This window comes from Pituophis catenifer, unplaced genomic scaffold (genome assembly GCF_029215685.1).
Source record: "Pituophis catenifer annectens isolate HBS135680 unplaced genomic scaffold, rPitCat1.0.hap2 SCAF_1, whole genome shotgun sequence".
NCBI classification, from domain to species: domain Eukaryota; kingdom Metazoa; phylum Chordata; class Lepidosauria; order Squamata; family Colubridae; genus Pituophis; species Pituophis catenifer.
The window spans coordinates 325,638,629-325,660,764 of NW_027256881.1; the positions used below are offsets into that span (position 1 = coordinate 325,638,629).

General features: G+C 37.8%; 1 protein-coding gene across 4 annotated transcripts; it reads left to right on the plus strand.

Annotated features, from left to right (window-relative positions):
- The first annotated feature begins 1 nt into the window (after nt 1).
- Nucleotides 2–17,258, plus strand: L2HGDH (L-2-hydroxyglutarate dehydrogenase). 4 transcript variants are annotated; one of them, XM_070931689.1, is made up of 10 exons: nt 2–111; nt 876–991; nt 1,855–2,006; nt 4,654–4,785; nt 6,382–6,544; nt 8,705–8,739; nt 10,171–10,338; nt 10,835–10,992; nt 11,761–11,892; nt 15,681–17,258. In XM_070931689.1, exons 1-10 carry the CDS (start codon nt 2–4, stop codon nt 15,874–15,876), a joined length of 1,362 nt encoding a protein of 453 aa, XP_070787790.1. In that variant the 3' UTR covers nt 15,877–17,258. The 4 variants fall into 4 exon arrangements, with proteins under 4 accessions (XP_070787790.1, XP_070787793.1, XP_070787791.1 ...); XM_070931692.1 differs by lacking the exon at nt 876–991 and having other exon boundaries at nt 40–111; XM_070931690.1 differs by lacking the exons at nt 2–111; nt 876–991 and having other exon boundaries at nt 1,920–2,011.
- The last annotated feature ends 4,878 nt before the right edge of the window (nt 17,259–22,136 follow it).

Genomic DNA, 22,136 nt, shown 5'->3' on the forward strand with positions numbered 1-22,136 from the left:
AATGATCCCGGCGTGGATTCGGGCCGTCGGCGGGGCCTGGCGCCCTTGTTGGGCCGGGGGTCGGGCGATGCCCTCGCGGCCTCTCAGCGCCGACAACGGCCGACGGAGGAGGTGAGCAGCCGGTGGCGGCGTCCGTCCTGGCCCTCGAGCCCCGTGGTCTGCGCCGCCTTCCCCAGGGCAGCAGCCTGCAAGCGCCGAGCAGCCGGCTCTGCAGTCCTAACTTTAGCAGCCGCTGCTAGGTAGACATTCAACAGGGCGAGTTTTCCTCTGCGGGGGAAATCCTGAAAGGGAAAGAGAAGCAGCGCAATTTAAACTAATGCCCCGAGCTTAAGTATTAAGTATTATAAGTGCACCAGCGTGCCTACTGTCCCTGTCCTAATATTCCTTTTTTACTTACTTTTTTCATGTATTCAAATTATTATACTTTTACCTGTTATATATGCTTGAGAAATAAAATTTATGATTATGATTTGTTACAATCTGAGATGCAACTGCACCAGCTCTTAGGCACCTCTCCGTTTCCATGCCAGCAACAACTCCTGCACAGTAGGAGTACCACTAAATAGAAATTCAGAAATTGGCTGGTTTTACAGATTACACTTAAGTCCTAATGAGCTTTGTCTGGCTGACATGTGCGGCGTGTTGGATGGATCCTGCTATTTTAAGCCACAGTTTTGGGTTTGGCTTGCATGAACCCAGTCAGTTGTGGTTATGGAGCAGACCATGATTATTCAATATGTGGCTTAATACGGGAATCATTGCCTAATAACTATAAGCCATTATAGTTCATAATAAAAAAAAGTTGTAATCTTTAATTTTTTTAAAAAAAAATCGAGTATGTGCCTTGCAAGTGATCTTTACAATTTTTTTGATAGTACCTTTGATGTCGTTGTCATTGGTGGTGGAATTGTGGGTCTAGCATCCGCCAGGGAGCTTAGCCTGCGGCATCCGTCTCTTGTTTTTGCAGTACTTGAAAAGGAAAAGGAATTAGGTATGACATCTGAAATTGATAAAACAGTTGACAGACTTCTGTATTATTTCCAATCATATGTTTAACTTATAGGTACAGTAGTCTTTTAGTATTAAATGTTATACAGGTAGCCCTTGTTTAGTGACTGCCTTGTTTAACCACAGTTCACAATTAACGATGGTTCGTGACCAGTCCTTGGATTTACCATCTTCACAGGTCTATAAAGCAAAGGAAAGCTGAAGTAAAAGCATTAACACAATTATGGTTTCATTTAGTGACCACTTAGCTTAATAACCAAGTTGCTGGTCTCAATTGTGGTTGCTGAATGTGGACTACCTCTAGTTCAGGTAGATACAATCCATTAAAAATCTTTTTGATAGGTCAATTTTACATCTCATTTGTCATAAGACAACATTAAAATTCCTACTAACATGTTATAATTTCTTGTGGCTGCTCAATGGAAAATTGAAAATTTCTAGGATATGGATTTTGTTGCCTACATAGAATAGTATGATTTCTATCATTTTCTGACAAATGGAAGCGCATCATATCTATATAGTTTCTTATGTATCATAGTTTTGCATAGGACATTCATAGCTGTCTCAGAAAAAAAATCAGGAAGAGATCATGAGAATAAATGTCTATTTTCTATTTGCTTGATATTTTAGTTTGAGTTTCTTAAATCTTACTGCTTAACATAAATGTTTATATTTTGATATTATGCATGCTGTGTCACTCTTTTTTTGCTTATTTCCATTTTACCTTGCTATCTTTTCCTGAACTAACAATGAAATTATGTAAAGTAATTCAATAATATTTTGACTAACAAAATATTTCTATGTATTAGAAGATCAATCAAATGATAGATGTAACTTTCTATTTAGCTCTCCATCAAAGTGGGCATAACAGTGGTGTTATTCACAGCGGAATCTACTATACACCTGGATCCCTAAAAGCCAAGTTGTGTGTAGAAGGAGCTGTTCTCTGCTACGAATACTGTGACCAAAAAGGAATCCCATATAAACAATGTGGCAAGGTAGGGTAAGTGCTGAAATTTTTGGTGTTAATCTTGTACAGCTCCAAATACAGTTGATTAAGTTACTTAATTTTCTTGGAGTGGCTCTACTAGAGTGTTCTAAATGATTCTAAAGAGAAGCAGACTTACTGTATTTTTTGGAGTATAAGATGCACCTTTTTCCCTCCTAAAAGGGGGTGAAAATTTAAGTGTGTTTTATACACTGAATATAGCCCCACCCACCCAATGGTCCCCACCCTTTAGCCTGTGCCTTGTAGCAGTTACCTCCTTACAAGCAAACAGCAAGAAAAAACAGCTCCTTTCAGCTTCAGCACAATCTAATTAGCACAAGTTGATTGGATCTGCCTCCCGACTCTCAGCTGATTTGCTCTCAACTGTTTTGCGCAGGGCTCTGCTGCTTGCTGCAAAGAGGTTAATTGCTGGAGCAGATTTTTTTTTTTCCTTGTGCTAATCAAGCTATGCTGAAAATGAAAATGAAAGTAAAGCATGCTGTTTGCTGCAATGAGGCAAAATTGCTCAGAGGCAGAGAGAGATTTCTTTTTCTTCTTTTCCTCACCAAAAAAGGTAGTGCGTCTTATACTCCGAAAAATATGGTAATCCTACTAGAACTCTAATGCACTTGATTTATGATTATTTTTATTATTCAAACAGGAGAATTGGCCAAAGAATCATATGATAGACACCCACCAATTTGGAATTGTAGGATTTTCTTCTCTATCCTGATTTTTTTTCAGTAGTTTTATAATCACTGAACCAACTTTCCAATCACAATATAATCGGCAGTTTTAAGAGTTACACAGAATGAAATATTACTGATTAGTATTTTCCATCGTTTACAGTAACATCAGAAACCAATATATATGCTTGTGTGTGCTTCTTACGAGTATGATTGCGTTAACTCCATTTCCCTTGTTCCATTGCTTTATTGTTCTTTTTATATCTGCAATTGCAGTATATATGAACACAAATCAGCATATCTATTTATCTAGCTTAGAATAATTGTGTCCTTTGAAAAAACAAAATTATATGTCAGTTAATTTTGATGGTAGGGAAGGGTGACTATTGTGACATCTCCCTAAAACTGCAGCTGTTTACAATTAAATCTAATGGGGAGCAATTTGGGTGCTGTTTAAATTGGCAGAAAGAAGGTAAAGAAAATTTTACTCACAGGAAGGCATTCAAGATTGTACCTTAAACTGATTGCCTGAATAACACTAGGCTTTAAAAAAAATTTCAACTGTAACATACCAGGTTGTTTGCACTAGTTCAGGTGTCAGCAATCCACAGCTCCGGAGCCGCATGTGGCTCTTTGGGCTCTCTGCTTTGGCTCCCTGTACCATCACTGGCTGGCCTCGCCCTCCCCTCCCAGTCACTCCTCGCCTGGCCTTGGAAATCTGAGAGATGGGGGGGGGGGAGAGGGGGAGACAGAGACAGAGATACAGAGAGAGAGAGAGATACAGAGAGAGGGAGGAGACAGAGGGGGGAGATAGAGAGCAAGATGGGGAGAGAGAGATACAGAGGGGGGGGAGAGAGAGACATAAAGAGATCCAGAGAGAGGGGGGAGAGAGAAGGAGAAAAATAGAAAAGGGTTTTGTGGTTCCCGGTGTTTTTTAACAACTGGTTCTCTGCCCTAATGACTGGCTGGGTAGGCATGACTGGGTGGGAGTGAGTGACGTGGAGTTGACCACTCCCAGCCAGGTTTTGTGGTTCCTGGAGGTTTTTTTTCTGTGGGAAACGGGTCCAAATGGCTCTTTGAGTGTTTAAGGTTGCAGACCCCTGCACTAGTTCATTTGCTAAACTATACAGTAACTAAATTCTTCCAACTGTCCCCAAAATAAATTCTAAATTGAATGTCTCTTTTTTTGTACTTTTGAGTCAGTTTTTGACACTTGGCAAGTCCTTGCAGTTTTCTTGGCATGATTCTTTTTCATAAATGGTTTGCCACTGCCTTCTTCCCAGGGCTGAGGGAACAATGGGCCCAAGGTGACCCAGCTGGCTTTGTGCCTAAGGCAGGACTAGAACTAGATTTTCTTCAACCTGGCCATGCAACTGGCAGATTCCTCAAATTTCATGGTGAGCTCTGATCCAAATACTAATACCTCACCTTGCTTAGCTTTGAAGCCTAGACAAGCTACTTGCTGCCACCTGCTGAGTCAACAAAGGTATTTAGTAGAGGCCTAATGGTGAATAAGATAAGATAAAACTATTTTGTTTTCTCTGTTTGGAGTGGATTCTGAAAAAACACTTGGTATAATGCAAGTCTTTTTCTTTCCTGATAAGAGAAAAATCAGCCTAATACTTATATCACCCAGAGGAGGAGCAGGTATATAATACTTGTAACCAGTTCAGCTGTCACTGACAATTACTTTTAAGGAGCAAGAGACACTGGCTTCTTCTATGGTTCTCTGATTCAAAGAAATCAAGAGTCAATAGGTTTTTTTTTAATCAAGAAAGAATATCAGCAAGGAAAGATCCCTCCAGCTAAATAAAGTTATGAACCACAATTAATTTATATTGCAATTTTAATTGAAGTCTAATTTAATCAAATATTAATTTTGTTTCACACTTCACAGTGTGGTTATCTCGTGTTGTTCATGGTATTTTTTTTTTGTTCTGTGGTTGCTCTGGTTTCTTATTTCTTTGGCAGCTGATTGTTGCAGTTGAACATGAAGAAATTCCGAGACTCAAGGCACTTTATGAAAGGGGGACACAGAATAATGTCCGGGGGCTGAAACTAATCTCTCCCAAAGAAATACAAGCCAAGGAACCCTACTGTCGGGTAAGGTGCTGTCTTGCTGTGCAGTATCTAATCTTTTCTATGCAAATAACTTGTTAAATGTGGGATGGTACCGGGCAAATTCTGAAATCAATATCTCCATGCAGTTTAACAATAGTAGTACATTAAATTAAAATTAAAATAGAACATTAAATACAGGATTTCTGATTCCCAGGATCCTGTTTTCTCTTTGTGAAAGAGCTGACAAGTACACTACTTGCATTTCCCACTTTTTCAATTTCCTACATCATTTTCCTCCTTGTCTCTGGAGAAATCTTTTGAGGTCTTTTCTGGCATTTTTGTTCATTTTCGCCTGAATAGATGGCACAACTGTTATTTATATACTTGGAAGAGTTTTGGCAGCCCATTGAACAGACCTGGAAGATAATACATATGACATCATATCAAATCTGCATGTTCTAACCTTAGTTTTTCACATTTGGGAATTTGCACCTCTTCTTCAAAGTGGATCCTGCATTCTTTGACCTATCAGGGCCTGAGTATCTTCCATTCTCTTCCATGAAGCTGAGGTTGGTAAGGTGGAAGCCATGCACTGGCTTCTAGAGCAGGTTGCTGAGCGGCAGTTCTTCCTCTTCCTTCTCTGGGTCACAAGCTTTTGTTCCTTCTTGTGTTCTTTGGCATTCCTATCATTTCTTTGCCCCTACTGAGTTGCTTTACCCATCATAGTAAGCAAAATTTTACCTTCCCTCATGTCATGCAATATATAAACTCTTTATTCCTTTATGTTCTCTTCTAATGACACAAGCATCTACTTCCAGCAGGCATGATTTGAGTTTTCTGTTTGAAGGACAAACCTTCATACCTTACAGATCACCACAAAGCGTTCTTCACTGTTCATGTTGCTTGGAGTTTTCCATGCAAAACTAACATGCTCACTTATTTGGGTTATATGTTTCCAGGTGTTGTTTCTCTGGAAGAGCTCTAGCTGAGGCCAAATTCTCTTCCAGTCAGGTCTGTGGCTGTTCAGGAATTAGTAGCTCATGGCAGTTTTAATCAAGCCCCAGCATGTCCTTAATCTTTACCTCAGACAGAAAAGCAGGTCCGCTCTTCCAAGTCTCCAACCATCATACCCAGTCAGTTGCTCAGAAACAAGAACCCATCTTCTTTTCTTCTTTGTCTGTATCTTCTCCTTGCTAGTTGCAGGCAAAATCCTCCATTTTGCGCTCTCAGACTACAAATGCCTACTAATCAATGCTTGATTTCCTGAAATAAGTATCAATCCATACATGTCACTCCTCAGTATTTTACCTCACCAAATCTCTTTACCAATTGTTGGTTTCAAAGGTAGGAATGGTATCAATAATTGCACTGGGAATGTCAGATGGTCCTGCTCTAAAGTTTTCTTGAACAAGCCATTTTGGCAAATATTAGTCAAGTATCACTTTCACATGCTTTAAATTGTCCTTCTGTCATTCCTTGCTGATAAGCAGCACTATCTGAGTAAACACGTAGACCTAATAAGCATGTAGGCTGCCTTGCTGAAAGTTGCATTGATTCAAATGGCCCCTTTGTGTCTTCTTTGTTCTTTCAATATTGACCCTGTGAACAGATGTGTTGTCCCTGCGTCCACCTTTTCAGGGGTTGATGGCTCTGGATTCCCCATACACCGGCATTGTGAACTACAGGCAGGTGGCCCTAGCCTATGCTGAAGATTTTCAGACAGCTGGAGGTACTGTATTGACAGAGTTTGAGGTGGAACACATGGATATGGCAAAGGAAAGTGCTGAAGGAAGTAAAGAAGGTAATTTACAGTAAATCATTCGTTTCTGACACCTCTATAGTTATAGTCTTCCCCAATGTTCTTTGGAATTTTCCTCTCAGGATTCACTGTAATATGCAGACCTTGAACTCAACATGCATTAAGATGGTGTTCCCAAGAGTGTGTCTACCAGCAATTTCCCTTGCAGCCCCAAGATGGAATGCCCTGTCTTAAGGGACCTATTTCATCTCCTAAAACTCTTCAAAAAGCAAAAGTTGGCCTCTTCTATTTTTAGAATACATCTTTGATGTGCCAGAGTGGCCTTTAGGCAGACACAAATTTAAGCTACAACAAAGTTTATTTCATTTGAAAAGTGTACGAACCAACCCAATACACCATGTACAATAAACCAAGGTTAAAAAAAAAAATCCTGGTTTAGCACAGTCCATGCACACAGACTGTATTTTCCATGCATTTAAAGATCTTCCAGGTTGAAATTGCCTTCAACTCTTAGGTTGCTTTGAATAAGTGTTACGGTTCAGATGATTATATTATAGGATACCTTTTCAGAACTTTTTCAAAAATTGCTGTAAATTTGATAGATACTAAATTTTACTTTAAAACTCATTCATATCCTAAAGACAGAGGGGCTATACCTAGGAAAAAGGACAATTGAACAACTTTATTCCTTGCAATTTAATAAGGAATAACAAATATACAGTATTTTAGAAGCCATTATAATTGGTCTGCTACTTGGTTTGAAATCTATACTTTAAATCCTTGTACTAAAATAGAATTTAGCAAGAAAAAGTTGTTTTATGTTTCATCACACCCAGAATTCAGAAGAAAATATTTTCTGACCACTTTTGCCAAAGGATACCTAGTAATATAGATACTATTTACCCTAATAGTAGGGTAGGAAGTAGAATAGTAGGGCAGGAAGAGAAATAGAATAAGGGGAGAGCAAAATGCAATTCAAAGGTATTGTTGCCAACAGTGGTGAAATCTCCCACGGTTTGCCACTGGTTTGCTGCCTGCGCATGCGTGGTGCGCACCAAATGCACGCTGCGCGTGTATGCACACTACATACCAAACACACACTGCACACGCACACATGCACACTGCACAACAAACACACCTTTTGCGTGGAAAAAGGAGGCTTAAGGTAAGTAGAACAGCGAGGGGGGTAATCAGCTGTGCCACACAATTTAGATTCGCTAGAAAGCAGGATTTAAATTAGCGAATCTAAATCGTGTGGCACAGTTGATCATCGGAAATACTGAAATGCAATTCAGACAAACTGATGGCATTTTTTTACTTCTGAAAGCAGTGAAGGGAAGAGCAGTGGAAAGCCGTGGACCGATCCTGGGGAAGGAAAAGCCACTACTGCTAATGAGGCCCCACCATAGCTCTGGGGATAAAAGGCAGGAGGCAAAGATGAATAGGTGTGGCAGACAACTATTCATCATCCAGACTTGTTAACCTGCAAGAGAAACTTTTTGCAGGGGCTTCTGGCATTCCTAATAAAGGAATCTTTTGAGTTCACTTCAGAGGGTTTGTTGTGTGTGGGGAGCTGGGTCAGAACAGATGCTTCTACAATAAGAAAAAGAAAATGGCTTTCAGATAGAAAGTCCATACAGAGAGTGGTAAGGACAGCCGAGAAGATCATCGCTTCCCATTATTCAGGATACTACTTATAAGTGCTGTGTGCTTAGAGCTTGAAGCATTGTTAGAGACCCTACATACCCACTTCATGGTCTGTTTCTATTGCTCCCCCTCTGGAGGAGTATTTTCAAAGTATTTCTAGCAAAACTACCAGATTCTGGAACAGCTTTGTTCCCTATGCCATCATCCGTCTGGTAAACTCGCAAGATTCATTTTTTTCGCCATGTATATATACATCCGAACTAGACTGTGTTGTTTCTGTGTCATATCATATATGTGTCTGTGTGGCTATATGCATAGGGGTTTTTTTGTCATGTTTATGTAGTACATATTGGAGGTGGTGACCCCTTGAGAGCTGTAAGCAATGAAATTTCATTTAAATGTATGCTGATTAATGTACATTTAAAGTGACAATAAAGTTATTCTAAGATGAGCCCACTTTCTCTTCAGAAACTATCACTTGGGTTTTAGTTTTGCAGAAGGGATAAAACAATTCTTCATAACCCATTTCAATTCATTTCATCTTATTATTTGTAGGGATGAAATATCCAGTTGTTGTTAGAAATTCAAAGGTAAGATAATCATTCCATTCAATTTTTTGAATACATATATTTGAACTTCTGGTATTTTTTTACTTACTAAACATAAAAAAGATTTTACCTTAATTGCTGCTTTAGTAAGTTAATACTTTAGTTATTTTTATACTAAGCTTAGAATGCTGATTTGTATATTAGTTTAATTCACAGTTTTTGCAGCAAAAAAATAGGAAGATGTAGAATATTAAGGTAAAAATGACATATACAGAGTGATGCATATACAGAATTGATTAATAATTTATTAACGAAGCACCATCAGTATCTGCTTTTTATAATAACAGAAATATATTCCAAAGTCTTTAAACGTATCTGATATAAAAAATGAAGGTTATTATACCTGTGTATGTTATTTTTCAGCCATCTGTGTTTTCAAAGAAGAGTGTAATGTTTAGGTTGCTTAAATGACAAATATATACTAAAAATTAGTTGATGGAGTTTTCCTTAGCCCTTCTATATAGAAAAGCAAACATAATTCTTAATATCTGAAAATATTTGATAAAGATAATAACCATATTACAAAACATTACAAAGGCAGTTCTAGTAGTTTTTACAAAAATATAACTGTGCATTTTCATTAATTGCTTAAAGCTTCTCATTCCCCGAAAAACTCTGACTTCAAATGCAAGTAATCCTGTCATGTGGAGTTGCTGGACATCTGGCCTTTTCCATTGGCTAAAGTAATGATGGTGAACCTTTCTGGCACCAAGTGCCCAAAGTGGAACGTGCATATATGCGTGTGTATGTGCACACGCTGGAGCACCAGAAACCTGAAGACAAGCTGGCCGGCACGCACATGTGTTTTTTGTCATTTTCAGGCTGTTTTCCGGGCCATTTTTCAGGCTGGTTTTGGCCCAGAAAACGCCCTGAAAACCGGCCAGAAAACAGCCAAAAATAAGCCAGATTTCTGGCCATTTTTGGACCAAAAAATGGCCTGAAAAACTGCCTGGAAAAGGCCCAGAATAGGCCCAAAAACAGCCCAGAAAACGGCCTGAAAAACGGCCTGTTTTTTGGCTGTTTTTCCAGCTGTTTTCTGGCACTCCAGTGCCCGCAAAGACCAACTGGCCAGCACGCCAGAAACTGGAAGAGCAACTGGTGACAGCGAGTGTGCCCACAGAGAGGGCTCTCTGTGTCATAGGTTCACCATCACGGGGCTAAAGTATCATTTGTTTGGCCAGGCTAGCTTTCTTCAAAAGTTATTTCTATTCCCAAAAGACTTATCTTTGATTTGAGCTTCTATTTCAGAGCCAAAAGTAATCCCTTCCTGTCCTGGGTTTTAGGTCAGTTTAACCATAAGAAGCAACATTGGAGGAAATGGAACATAGAAGAAATATCTGCGGGAATTATTTACTTTTGAGATTGCGTTAGGTATATTATAGCTGAGGTAAATTTGTGCTGCTTTTGTCACAGGGGAAAGAAATCCGATGCCGACATCTTGTGACCTGCGCAGGACTTTACTCGGATAGACTCTCTCAGATCAGTGGTTGTGACCCAGAGCCCCGCATTGTGCCTTTCCGTGGAGATTATTTGGTGCTGAAGCCAGAGAAGTGCTATTTAGTTAGAGGAAACATTTATCCGGTATATCATTTCTCAGTACTTTCACTTATTGGTCGGAAGGAAGTAAAGCCTGGGGGATTTTAGGCACTATCAGTATTGCAAAAAAATCTTTAAACTTTAATAGCCTGCAAAATGTCTTAATTCCATTTCCAGATTACTGCCACATATTTTCCTTTACTCTTCCTTTCTTTAAAAATTCCTTTTTTAAAATTTTGTTATGTGTAATTGAAATGGGCCATTTAGGCCTTGATTCCAACACCTTGATTCATGCAGGAATCCAAATTAAAGCACCTCTGGTAGGTGGCCATCTCACTTCTGCTTAAACATATCCAATGAAAAAGAGCCACTATCTCTTTGGAAAATAGACTCCATTTATTCTCCATATCTCTAAACAATTAAATGGGAACTGTTTTGTTTTAACTGTTTTATAGTTTTATAGGTGATACAGACATCCAGTACTTTCCTACCTCAAATTAATTTTGATTTAGGACATGTTCCATGTGTTTTGGTATGACAGGTACCTGATCCCCGTTTCCCCTTTCTGGGCATTCATTTTACCCCACGGATGGATGGTAATGTCTGGCTTGGGCCTAATGCAGTCCTTGCATTTAAACGAGAGGGCTACAGATTTTATGACTTCAGCATTCATGATTTTATAGATGCAGCTGCTTACAGGTAATATTTTCCAATTAGTATGCCGTCTCTCATTTTTCTGTTACTTGAATATTAATTGTGAGCATTGCAAGAAGACTTCTATTGCTTGCGGTGGGAAATGTAGGAAAGGACTGAGTGTGTGGTTCAATTCATGTTGTAAGTAATATTGTGTTTAGGAATGTTGGGAGAAAAAGCACATACAAATATTGACCCTATAAAAACCGATAGTTCAGTAGAACCATTTCTATCATCTGAAAAACATAAGTGGCAGGCAAAAAACAAAAAAATTGACAAGATTGCTTATTTATTTAACAAAAATATAAATGTTTTACTAGATAAAAAATGAACTAAAATCATATTTTTATTCAAAGCAATTAGAAAAACAACCAATTTTACAGCATCTCAAGAATGTAAAAATGTACTATGGCATAACATTTTAGATAAATCCACTTAATCAGATATGTAAAGTGAAAACCAGCAGAATAATTAAAGACTTAAATCAAGTTGACACATATTAATCCCAGTGCAGGATTTCTTAGCTACAGCACTAAAATGACTTTGTTACTATTGATTTAATTCCTTCAGTGTAATTGGGATGTGATTATTAGTTTGTACTTTTAGTTGTTTGCATCTGATCTATGAACACACACAGACACAGACACATTTATTTACTATATTTCTATATTGATGTTTTCCAAGGTCGTCTTAGAGTTATACAATTATGGATGATGAGAGAATTTAACCTTAGCCAACCAGTTCGCAATAAACTGCTCTTTTTTTTTCTCCCAGTGGCTTATGGAAACTAGTGCTGAAGAATTTTTCATATGGGATGGGTGAAATGTACAGAGCATGTTTTCTAAATGCCCAATTGAAGCAGCTGCAAAGAATCATCCCTGAAGTTACCATCAATGATATTCAGAGGTAAAAAAAAAATTAAAATTGCTGAGATGTCAAGAATGGATTTTCCCCCCCACCTTGGTTGAATATGTTTAAGAATTTTGAAGAAACAGCTCCATGATAAAGAGGTCACACCAGAAAAAGGCATTTGATGAAAACTAGTCCAACATAGCTGCCTCTCTTCTTTTCTGCTATTCCTATGAGATTCAAAATTATGATACACATTTCCCCTGTTTCTTAGCCAAATAGATGTACTCCATGAGTTATAACCATTTGTTCAGCAACTGTTTGAAGTTATGGTGGCACAGAATGACTGGTTCTTATTCCTTGAAGTTAAAGGCTATTGCACTGACCCTGCAGTCACGTGAATTTCGTCGCTTGGCATCCCACCTGCCCATACGACCACAGGGATGACTCATTTCCCTCCCACTTATCTCCCCCTCTCACCAATTTATGTCCTTCTGGTCCTCTGCACTCCACATTTCTTGCCACTCTGCTCCATCATTGTAAGAGAGAAACTGGCAGAGCCGGGGAAGAAATCAAATGAGGAATCAGTTTAGATTCTCTAGGCCAGTGTTTCTCAACCTTGGAAGCTTGAAGATGGGGGGACTTCAACTCCCAGAATCCCCCAGCTGGCTGGGGGATTCTGGGAGTTGACGTCCCCCCATCTTCAAGCTTCCAAGGTTGAGAAACACTGCTCTAGGCAGTCACAAGAGAACAAAGTCCAACACCCCCTTTGAATATCGTTGAAACTTACATAGTTTTACCCAGGTGCAAACCATTAGTTGAGAAGATTGCTTAGGCTGGGACAATAAAATCAGCAAATTTGAACCTTTTGCATTTGGAATTGGTTCTTTGACAGTTGTCCCCAGTTGACCTTCACCGTTTTCTTGCTCCTGCTGACCAAGCACATTGATTTCTTTGCAAGGCTTGTGGAAGAAAGCCTCACTTGATTGGCGGCCATTTTGTGGAGGGTCCAGGCCAGGCATACTTTGTCAGCAGGGAGAGCAAGAAAATGGAGAAATGCAGCTGGGATGGTGGAGTGCGGGGTGTCAGGAGCCTCTGAGTGCAGGGCAGCAAGAGTGACTGGCAGGGCCAGGCTGAGCTGTGGCTTCATGTCTCTCTGGGGTAAGGAAACTGCAGTTTCATGGAGTGACTGAGGCTGCACACTGAGGCTGTAGTTTAGAGATTTCTTGCAGGCCCAGAACCACAGTATGCCAAGGAACCCTTGAGCCACAGCATGGCAAGCAGCCCCACAAGACAGGATGTAGGGCAGCTAAAAAGGCAGTAATAAAGGGGATTAGGCAGTTTAAGGGAGTTCATCTCTTACCTTGAAAGAACAGGTTTGAGGTTGGGAGGGACAAGCCAGGAATGGCTTGGGTCTTTGACTTAATGACCAGATACAGAAATATGCCTATATGCCTACATATGCCAGAGCCATTTTTTCAAAGTATGCATCTAAACGGCAAACTAGATTTTAAACCATCCTAAAGCAATAAAACATATTGCTATGTGGCAATAAATCCTGGATTTGTCCATGTTGAGTTTGTTTGTAATTTAAACTAAGTATACACCTTGAAGCAGGAATATACTATCTGCATTGTACACCTGGGCGCAGCTGCCAGGACCTTTCCAAAAAGTGCTGCTAAATAGTAATTTTTAATGTGATAAAGGGAGGATATTAAACAAAGGAAGATAGTTACAGTGTGGTCTTACTAAGGCATTATAAAATGGTATTAACGCTTCACGTGATCTTCATTCTATCCCTCTGTTTATGCAGCCTAGGACTGTGTTGGCTTTTTTGCCAGCTGCAGTGCATTCCTGGTTCATATTTAAGTGACTGTCCACTAGAACTGCAAGATCCCTCTCACAGTTACTTTGCTTGAGAGAAAGTTGCAAAAGGGGGTTATTGGACCCCAGGACACTGAAACCATCATAAATATGAACTAGTTTCCAAACATCTGAAGTTTGAGCAAATGATCATGGGGATGCTGCAACAGTCTTGTGAACAAGGTCATAATTCACTTTTTTCAGTGTCGTAATGTTTGAACAGTCACTAAATGAATGGTTGTAAGTTGAGGACTACCTGTATTAGGACTGAAGTTTTATTTCAAAGGTCCAGTTGAAACAATGATTGAATTTCCAGATCAATTTAGTGCATCAAATCAAATAAATTGCTTGATTCAAACATTCCGCACACATATGTTTATGTTTTATGTTTTATTTGATTTGTATACCACCCTACTCCCGAAGGACTCAGGGCGGTGAACAGCCAGACAATAAAATAACATAGATACAAAAAATTTAAAAACCAGATAAAATCAGATTAAATCATTTTGGCCCAGACAAATTAAAACACCCCAATGATTTAAAAACAAATTAAAATTTACATATTTAAAAAGGGAAGAGATTAGGCCAAGCCCGCCTGATGGAATAAAAAGGTCTTCACAGCGCGGCGGAAGGTGCGCAGATCCGGGATCCTCCGTATCTCTGGGGGGAGCCCATTCCAGATGGTAGGTGCCCCCACAGAGAAGGCTCTCCCCCTAGGGGTCGCCAGCCGACATTGTTTGGCTGACGGCACCCGGAGGAGTCCCTCTCTATGAGAGCGTACTGGTCGGTGGGAGGCTATTGGTGGTAGTAGGCGGTCCCGTAAATAACCAGGCCCTAAGCCATGGAGCGCTTTAAAGGTGGTAACCAAAACCTTGAAGCGCACCCAGAAGACCACCGGGAGCCAGTGCAGCTCGCGCAGGAGAGGTGTTACATGGGAGCGCCATGTCGCTCCCATTACCACCCACGCGGCCGCACTCTGCGCCAGTTGGAGCCTCCGGGTGCTCCTCAAGGGGAGCCCCATGTAGAGAGCATTACAATAGTCCAGGCGGGAGGTGACGAGGGCATGAGTGACCGTGCGTAACGAGTCCCGATCCAGAAAGGGACGCAACTGGCGAATCAGGCAAACCTGATGAAAAATCCTCCCGGTCACGGCCGTCAAGTGCTCTTCTAAAGACAGCCGTGAATCCAGGAGGACGCCCAAGTTGCGAGCCCATATATATTTTATATATATGGGCATATATATAAATATTAACATATTTAACATATATATATATATATTATTATTTTAATTGAATTAATCCTTTGAACTGAATCTTTGAATTAACCTGATTTATTAGTAATAACCGATTAGATTTGTAGATTTAATACATTTTGTATAATCAAACTTGAATGATTCACGAATCCACAGTGATTATATATTTATTTTATTTATATTTCATGTTTCTAGACCACCCATCTCCCTCAAGAAGAGTCTTTGTCTTTAATATAATGCAAAGTTATCAAAATAATTTTTTGTCCTGGTCCCATTTTGTTTTTTTAACACCATCTGACACTATCTATTTTTGGGAGTAGAGCCCTTTGTTTACAACTTAAATACCAAATGCAAACCCTGAACCCTTGTGCAATTGAATTTAAAGAAACAAACTTGATAAGCCTCTCAGTGGTTAGCTAAAATCAAGTGTATATAATTAACCATTATCTGTTAAACAATCAGGATAAATTTATTTCTCTAAAAGTAGCAAAGTTGTGCTACGTTATATGTAAGTTTTGCCCACAAATGATTGCCACAGTTATTGATGTCAAGGGATATTTTCATTTCATTTGTTTTACAAAATATAAATTTTTATTGGTCTATGACTGTTTTATTCTGTTCTATAATCAACCATAATAGTGCAGTAATTGTATTATCTCATATTAAGTCACTTTCGTTAGGGGGCGTTATCAAATTAAATATTGAATGTTTAATGTCTTTCTTTTTGCAGAGGACCTGCTGGAGTCAGAGCTCAAGCCTTGGACAGTGGTGGGAACTTGATTGATGATTTTGTGTTTGATAGTGGAACTGGAGACATTGCTGCTCGAATACTCCATGTCAGGAATGCCCCTTCACCTGCTGCTACCTCCTCCCTTGCCATTGCAAAAATGATAGCCAATGAGGTGGAGCAGAGATTTGAATTGTGACTGGACGGTGGAGACTTGGGCCTCTTTGCTCCTCCTCCTCTTAGCTACTATGACAGGCAAAGAAAAGGGCTGTTTCTTGTTTGGAAACAGAGGATTAGAAAAAGGAATCACCTACTAATTTGCTATAAACATGACCACGATCAGTATCACAGCACTGAAACTATTTAAAAGGATAGGAAGATCCATTAAATGTCATATTACTTTGTTAAAGGAAAATGGTGTTTATACATTAGAGCAATTAGCAAACCAGAATCTTCCTCCTTTTCCTTAAGAGACCTGGCTTGTATCTAAATAAAGTTCTGTTTCCAAATAAGAGTAATAAGGAGAATACTAGACCAAGAGAGCCAGTTCTGCCTAGTTTTTCTGTTTCTTATTTACACGAAGAATCAGTGATGGGCTTAGCATTTTAAAAATACTCAAGCAAGCAAGAGATGTGGTTGTAGACTTTTCTTCAACCTTAGAATCACCTGAAAAAAAGGAGTCAATAAACTGTCCATCGATCACGGTATCAATAGAAAAGAATATTTGTGCACTGATGATGTTACCTGATTGGTTAATGAAAGATAGTGGATATTATAAAGATAACTGGTGCCATTTTTAGCAGATGTTATGCTGTAAATTTCCAGGAAAAAGATATTAGTCAAGCGTCTTTGATCTCCAGTTTTTATTTTTAGCAAAGGAATGCTGACAAAAATACAAGCAGCTGTTGGCCAGAAGTAAAGCATTATCCTTACCAAACTCATTGAAGAAAAGGACAGCAGGTTCCAAATACTGGTAGTAAAACATGGCTTTTGTCTTTCCATGTAAATATTGCCTCTATGATTTGTCTCTAGGGTTTTTTTTCCTTTTGCTTTCTCATTGCTAGAAATTAGCATTCTCTAAATTGCTAGCTAATGAATCAGAGATCATTTCCTGATTTGATTTGCATACAGTCTTCCTTTACTAGATGGCCCAAACATGTAAGTATTGTATGTGACTGAATTTGGTATGTTCTTTTAAAATAAAGTTTAGTTTAGTTTAGTTTATTTGATTTGTATACTGCCCTACTCCCAAAGGACTCAGGGCGGTGAACAGCCAACAATAAAATACATAAATACACAAAATTTAAAAACCCGATAAAATCAAATTAAATTATTTGGCCCAGACAAATTAAAATACCCCAATAATTTAAAAACAGATTAAAATTTACATATTTAAAAGGGAAGAGATTAGGCCAAGCCCTCTTGATGGAATAAAAAGGTCTTCACAGCACGGCGGAAGGAGTGCGGAAATAAAAGTTAATGGAATATGATGAGATAAAAGCATCGATCCAAACCATAATTAGAAGTCATATAGAACTTTATATTTTAGTCAATAATAAAATATAAAAAGCAATGCATAAATGTGGGGGTGATGAACAAGGAAATTTTAAATGAGTTTCTTTTTAACTGAGTTTTAATGTACTGTACATTATTTTCTGTTCATCTTCAAATAGAATCATTGGAAGTTCCAAACATCTTTTTCTGAAACACTAAATTCTCCATACAGGTAAATTTATGACCACAATTGAGCCCAAAATTTCCATTGCTAAGTAAGGTAGTAAGGTAGAAGGCTGCAAAAGATAATCACATGACCCAGGGACACTGCAATCATCATAAATATGAACCAGTTGCCAAGCGCCTGAATTTTGAACATGTGACCATGGGGATGTTGCAATAGTGGCAAGTGTGAAAAACGGTCATAAATAACTTTTTTCAGTACCATCGCAACTTTGAATGGTCACTAAATGAACTGTTGTAAGTCAAGTACTTGTATGTGTAATAAACATGAGACTTGACTTCCCTTTTTTAACCATTCCACTCCCATCCCAATTATCGAGAGCCTGTGTGTTATTAAGCAAGAAGTTAAACCTAGGAAAGCAAAGTACCTGCTATACAGAAGTAGATAGAAGTTTCTAAAAACATTTTCATGTAGTACAATTTTTTACCAATAGGTTTTTGGTCTGGGTCTTGATCCCATCAGACTGCAAAACAAATAAAAATTGTAAATTGTCAAAAGTCACATTTGATGGAGTATAAAGAAAAAATTCTCAATAATGTTTCAGTAGTGGAATTCCTAATGAGATATGGTAGTAGTTTTTATTCTGGCAGGAACTGTGGAATCATCTGTTGGGATACTTCAATTAGGCTTTCTGCATTGAGCAACCCTGAACAGAATTTCTGCACTCTAGACTTCTTGATCTAGATTTGGATTTACATGAACAGAAAACTACTTTGCTTATTTGGCAAAAACTAGTCATGTTATCTTGTTAGGCAGCAAATAATGTTTTCTACTGCTCCTCTACCACCACATAAAATGAGACAAGGAGATGGTATTTAGAATGTGATGTTTGTCTCTGTAATTTATTTTTATTTTATTTTTATTTTAAATTTGATTTATATGCCGCCCTTCTCTGGAGACTCAGGGCGGCTTACAATGCATTAAGCAATAGCCTTCATACTTTTGTATATTTATACAAAGACAGCTTATTGCCCCCACAATCTGGGTCCTCATTTCACCTACCTTAGAAAGGATGGAAGGCTGAGTCAACCTTCAACAAATAATTGAAGCAAATATTTATGTTCTTAATGTTATTTTATTTTCATGTCATTTCATATTTCACTATTATCTGCCACTATGCTAGAGATTTCCATTTTAAGTATGGAACATTCACCTTCTGACGTTAGAAAATCCACATCCTAGCAGTTTATAGTCTTTCCCTAAAATGTGTGTGGTTTAGAACCTTGGCCATCTATAGGATTCTTTGATGTATAGGATTCCACTTATAGCATATTTATAAATACCTTAAGCTATTAAACAGTTTACTATTTGACTTTTTCAAGATTTTAAAATTTAATTTTAAAGAAATTAAGGTCCAAATAAAATATATTTAGGAATCGGTGAAACAATATCCCAATATCCCAGCGTACAGTTTTAAATTAAAGTGGAGCTACAATGTTTTGAGAGCCTATGGAACAAAACAAGCTGCAAATCTCACTGCATCTTTGGTTTTGATTCCAATGAAGAGAGAAAAAATAGTTACACAGGTCAAAAATATGTCAGAATACAGGAATTTTTCTATATACAGATTATTGTTACCCAGCATTTTCTATTCTAACCAGTGGTTCCCCAATTGTTGACTGGGTCAAGCAAAACCTACGATCTACCACCAATGTATATCTCAGAGGGGAAAAAAATTGTATTAAGATTCAGAGACATATATAATCATCACTGCTTCGTAAATCAAAGGGTGTATACATGTTCTGTGTTTATTGGGTATTTTTACTTTAAAACAAGCAGAAGTATTTCTACTGAGACTAGTTAAGAAATTTTGTGTACCTGCATTTTCTTCATTTTGAAAACTAAAGGTAATCTTAGTGGATTAAATCCTTTCATAAAATTCTTACTGCAAAAACTACACGGATACATGTGTTCCAGAATTTAGTGAAAAATAACTCGGAGAAAACTTCCACTTCCATTTATGCATGGTGATTAGAGTTGAATTATCAAACATGCAAACATACAAACTCTGGGTTATACATCACTATTCCACAGTAAAGTCTGCAATATCTCTTGTATGTTCCCTATGAAATATATTGAATGGCATTCATCAAATACAATACTAGCAAGCAGAGTCTCCATGTCAATAATGTCTTTACAAAGAAGGAAATTATACATCTAAAAGTCAAGTTCTTTGTCCTCCATGATATGACCACCACATCTAGCCCAATGTGTCCTTTACAGGCAAGATACTATTGAAGGCATGTTTCTATGCATTAATAGTAAAGTTGAACAAATCAAATATCCAACATTCAAGAGAATTCAGTGTAAAACGGCATTGAACTGTGCACTTCTGTTCAAAAATTTGTCTGGATTCTGGATGTAGCTGCCCAAGAAACAGCCCTTAATGAGTTTGGCCCATCACAAAAGGAATGTTATTTTTTTAAATATATTTTGGGATGTGATGTTTTTTTTCTTTTGGGATTATTGGTTTTGCTCTTGGCCCAAATCTAAAGCAAAAAGAACAGGGCGTTTTAATCTGTAATGTACATTAGTTTATATCAGATCGGTAATTGGATGCAAGACAATGTTATTTAGCAAATTACATTGAATTAACTTTGGCCCAAAGTTTTATTTTAAGTAGTTCACATGCCATACTGTCAAAATATATAGAAAATGAGGAATGGGATTAAAGAATATTCTTCCACCACCTGAAGTTTGAAGTGACACATCTTTTAATTGAGTGCATATTTTAATTCCGTATCTTCATTTAGATTCATTTTTCCTAAGTATGGAGGCATTGACTGAGATGCCTTAAGACTATTAATAAAGTGTATACACTTTCTTTTCTGTATTTTGGTTTCTACTGAATACACATATGTGCTTGTATTTTGAATGCAAAAACAGCTCTGCAATAGTTACATGATTTAGAGGGCATTTTCAAGAGGTTTCGTTATTCCAGATGACTCAAAGCTTTTTGTACATTACCCCATTTCTACAGCTGATGGGAAAAAAATACTTTAGCATAATATAATCTATTGACAGCTAAGTAATTTAACAAATTTTAAGATACATCTTAAGTTTTTTACTGAGTAAACTATATTTCAAATGTTCATCCAAATAAGGAATATGGATTGAATAACTAACTTCAGTATTGTTTTATAAAACAAAGTTAGTTTTTTCTTCATTAAAAATAATCCTGAGCTAAATGGAATACTAATACATGGCCAAGAAGCAAGCTAAGGTCTCACTCCCATGCTCATTTTCCAGGACATAAAATGCACCAAACTAATCCAAGTTATATATAATCATGATTATCTAATAAACCATAGCTTGATGAATTTACACTATACACAAAGTTTTAAAACATGATTTATAAAATATTCTTAGCATAATTAACCCAATCATACTTAGCATCATGATTACAAACCCAATCATATTATTTTTGGGTTATTTCTGAGCTAAGCCATGCCAGTTATTTTACACAGTTGTATGCTCTGCTTGATAATCTACAACAGAATAAATAAAAGATTTCCAATAGGAAACTTAAAAGAAAAGGCTGTAGAGCTTGTTTTCAGCAAGTAGATTTGTCAATTGTATTTTAATTGATTAAATGGAGGCAGTCACATTCAATTAAGGGAAACAATGTTGAGAATTGATAGTATGCTTGTTAAATATTAAAATACCCAAGCTTCCTTCAAAAAGTCCTCTATACCATGCTTTTATAATAGCCATATTTATTTCAATTTAATGTATATAGGAAGTGATATGGAATAATACAATAATAATAATAAACAACTCTATCGTGGTATTTAATTAAAGGCTCATTCAGATATGCTAGTCATCCCTTTGCAACTAGGAAGTAATGAGTGCATATTTGTAAACCGAGCTGAACTTCAGTCTACCATGTCTCCTGTAAAGTAGTGAGGAAGAGGTATGGAGCCATAAAAATTATTTATCCCTGAATCAGATGAACCACAACAAAGGCAGTTTTCCCCATTTTTTATTTTATTTCACTATCTTCCTTTCTTGTGTGCTCCAACCACCATCCACCAAAATTCCAGGTTTCTTTTTCATAGCACAAGTGTCTATCTCTCTGTCTTAATTACTTCAAAGCAATCATCTTATCCATCAGGCATTTCGGATTCCCTATCTGCATCACTACAGGTTTGTTGTGATCCTTCATTTACCAGTCTATCACTCAGATCATAATAACTCAGCTCAGGTGTATAACTAGGATGCCGAACTGGTTGAATGTCTTCCTTACATTTCTGAAAGGACGATTCATCTGTTTGTTGATAATGAGATGCTAGCACTTTCCCAGTTTTAAGATTTATCCAGCTTCCTTTTGGCATGGATAATGAATCATAAATGAGTGCAGTGTCATATTCCATCTCTACATAAGCTAAGGATTGTGTACTGAAAACATCCGTACTTACATGAGAAACTAACACTTTCTCAACTTCATCAATACTCTGCACTTCATCCCAAGATTGCTGAATGCTGAGATCTGATACAGTAGTTTCAGATGGTTTATTGCTACTACTGTTTTGCTGATCAAATTTTGCTTCATTCAATTTCATGTCAGGTATGGGTGGTTTGGGACAACCTGCAGAATTTCTATTGTTCTCCAAAGCTGTTTTACTAAGCAAGCTTATACTTGTCTGTTGGCTATGATTTATCAGTACTTTTCCAGTTTTTCTGTTTAGCCAGACACCATTTTCTAGAGAAATTCTGCTATA

Coding starts and splice junctions, on each gene's coding strand:
- L2HGDH (XM_070931689.1), top strand. CDS start 2: ATGATCCCGGCGTGGATTCGGGCCGTCGGCGGGGCCTGGCGCCCTTGT. Junction 2,007..4,653: donor CATATAAACAATGTGGCAAG/GTAGGGTAAGTG, acceptor TTTCTTTGGCAG/CTGATTGTTGCAGTTGAACA. Junction 10,993..11,760: donor ATAGATGCAGCTGCTTACAG/GTAATATTTTCC, acceptor TTTTTCTCCCAG/TGGCTTATGGAAACTAGTGC.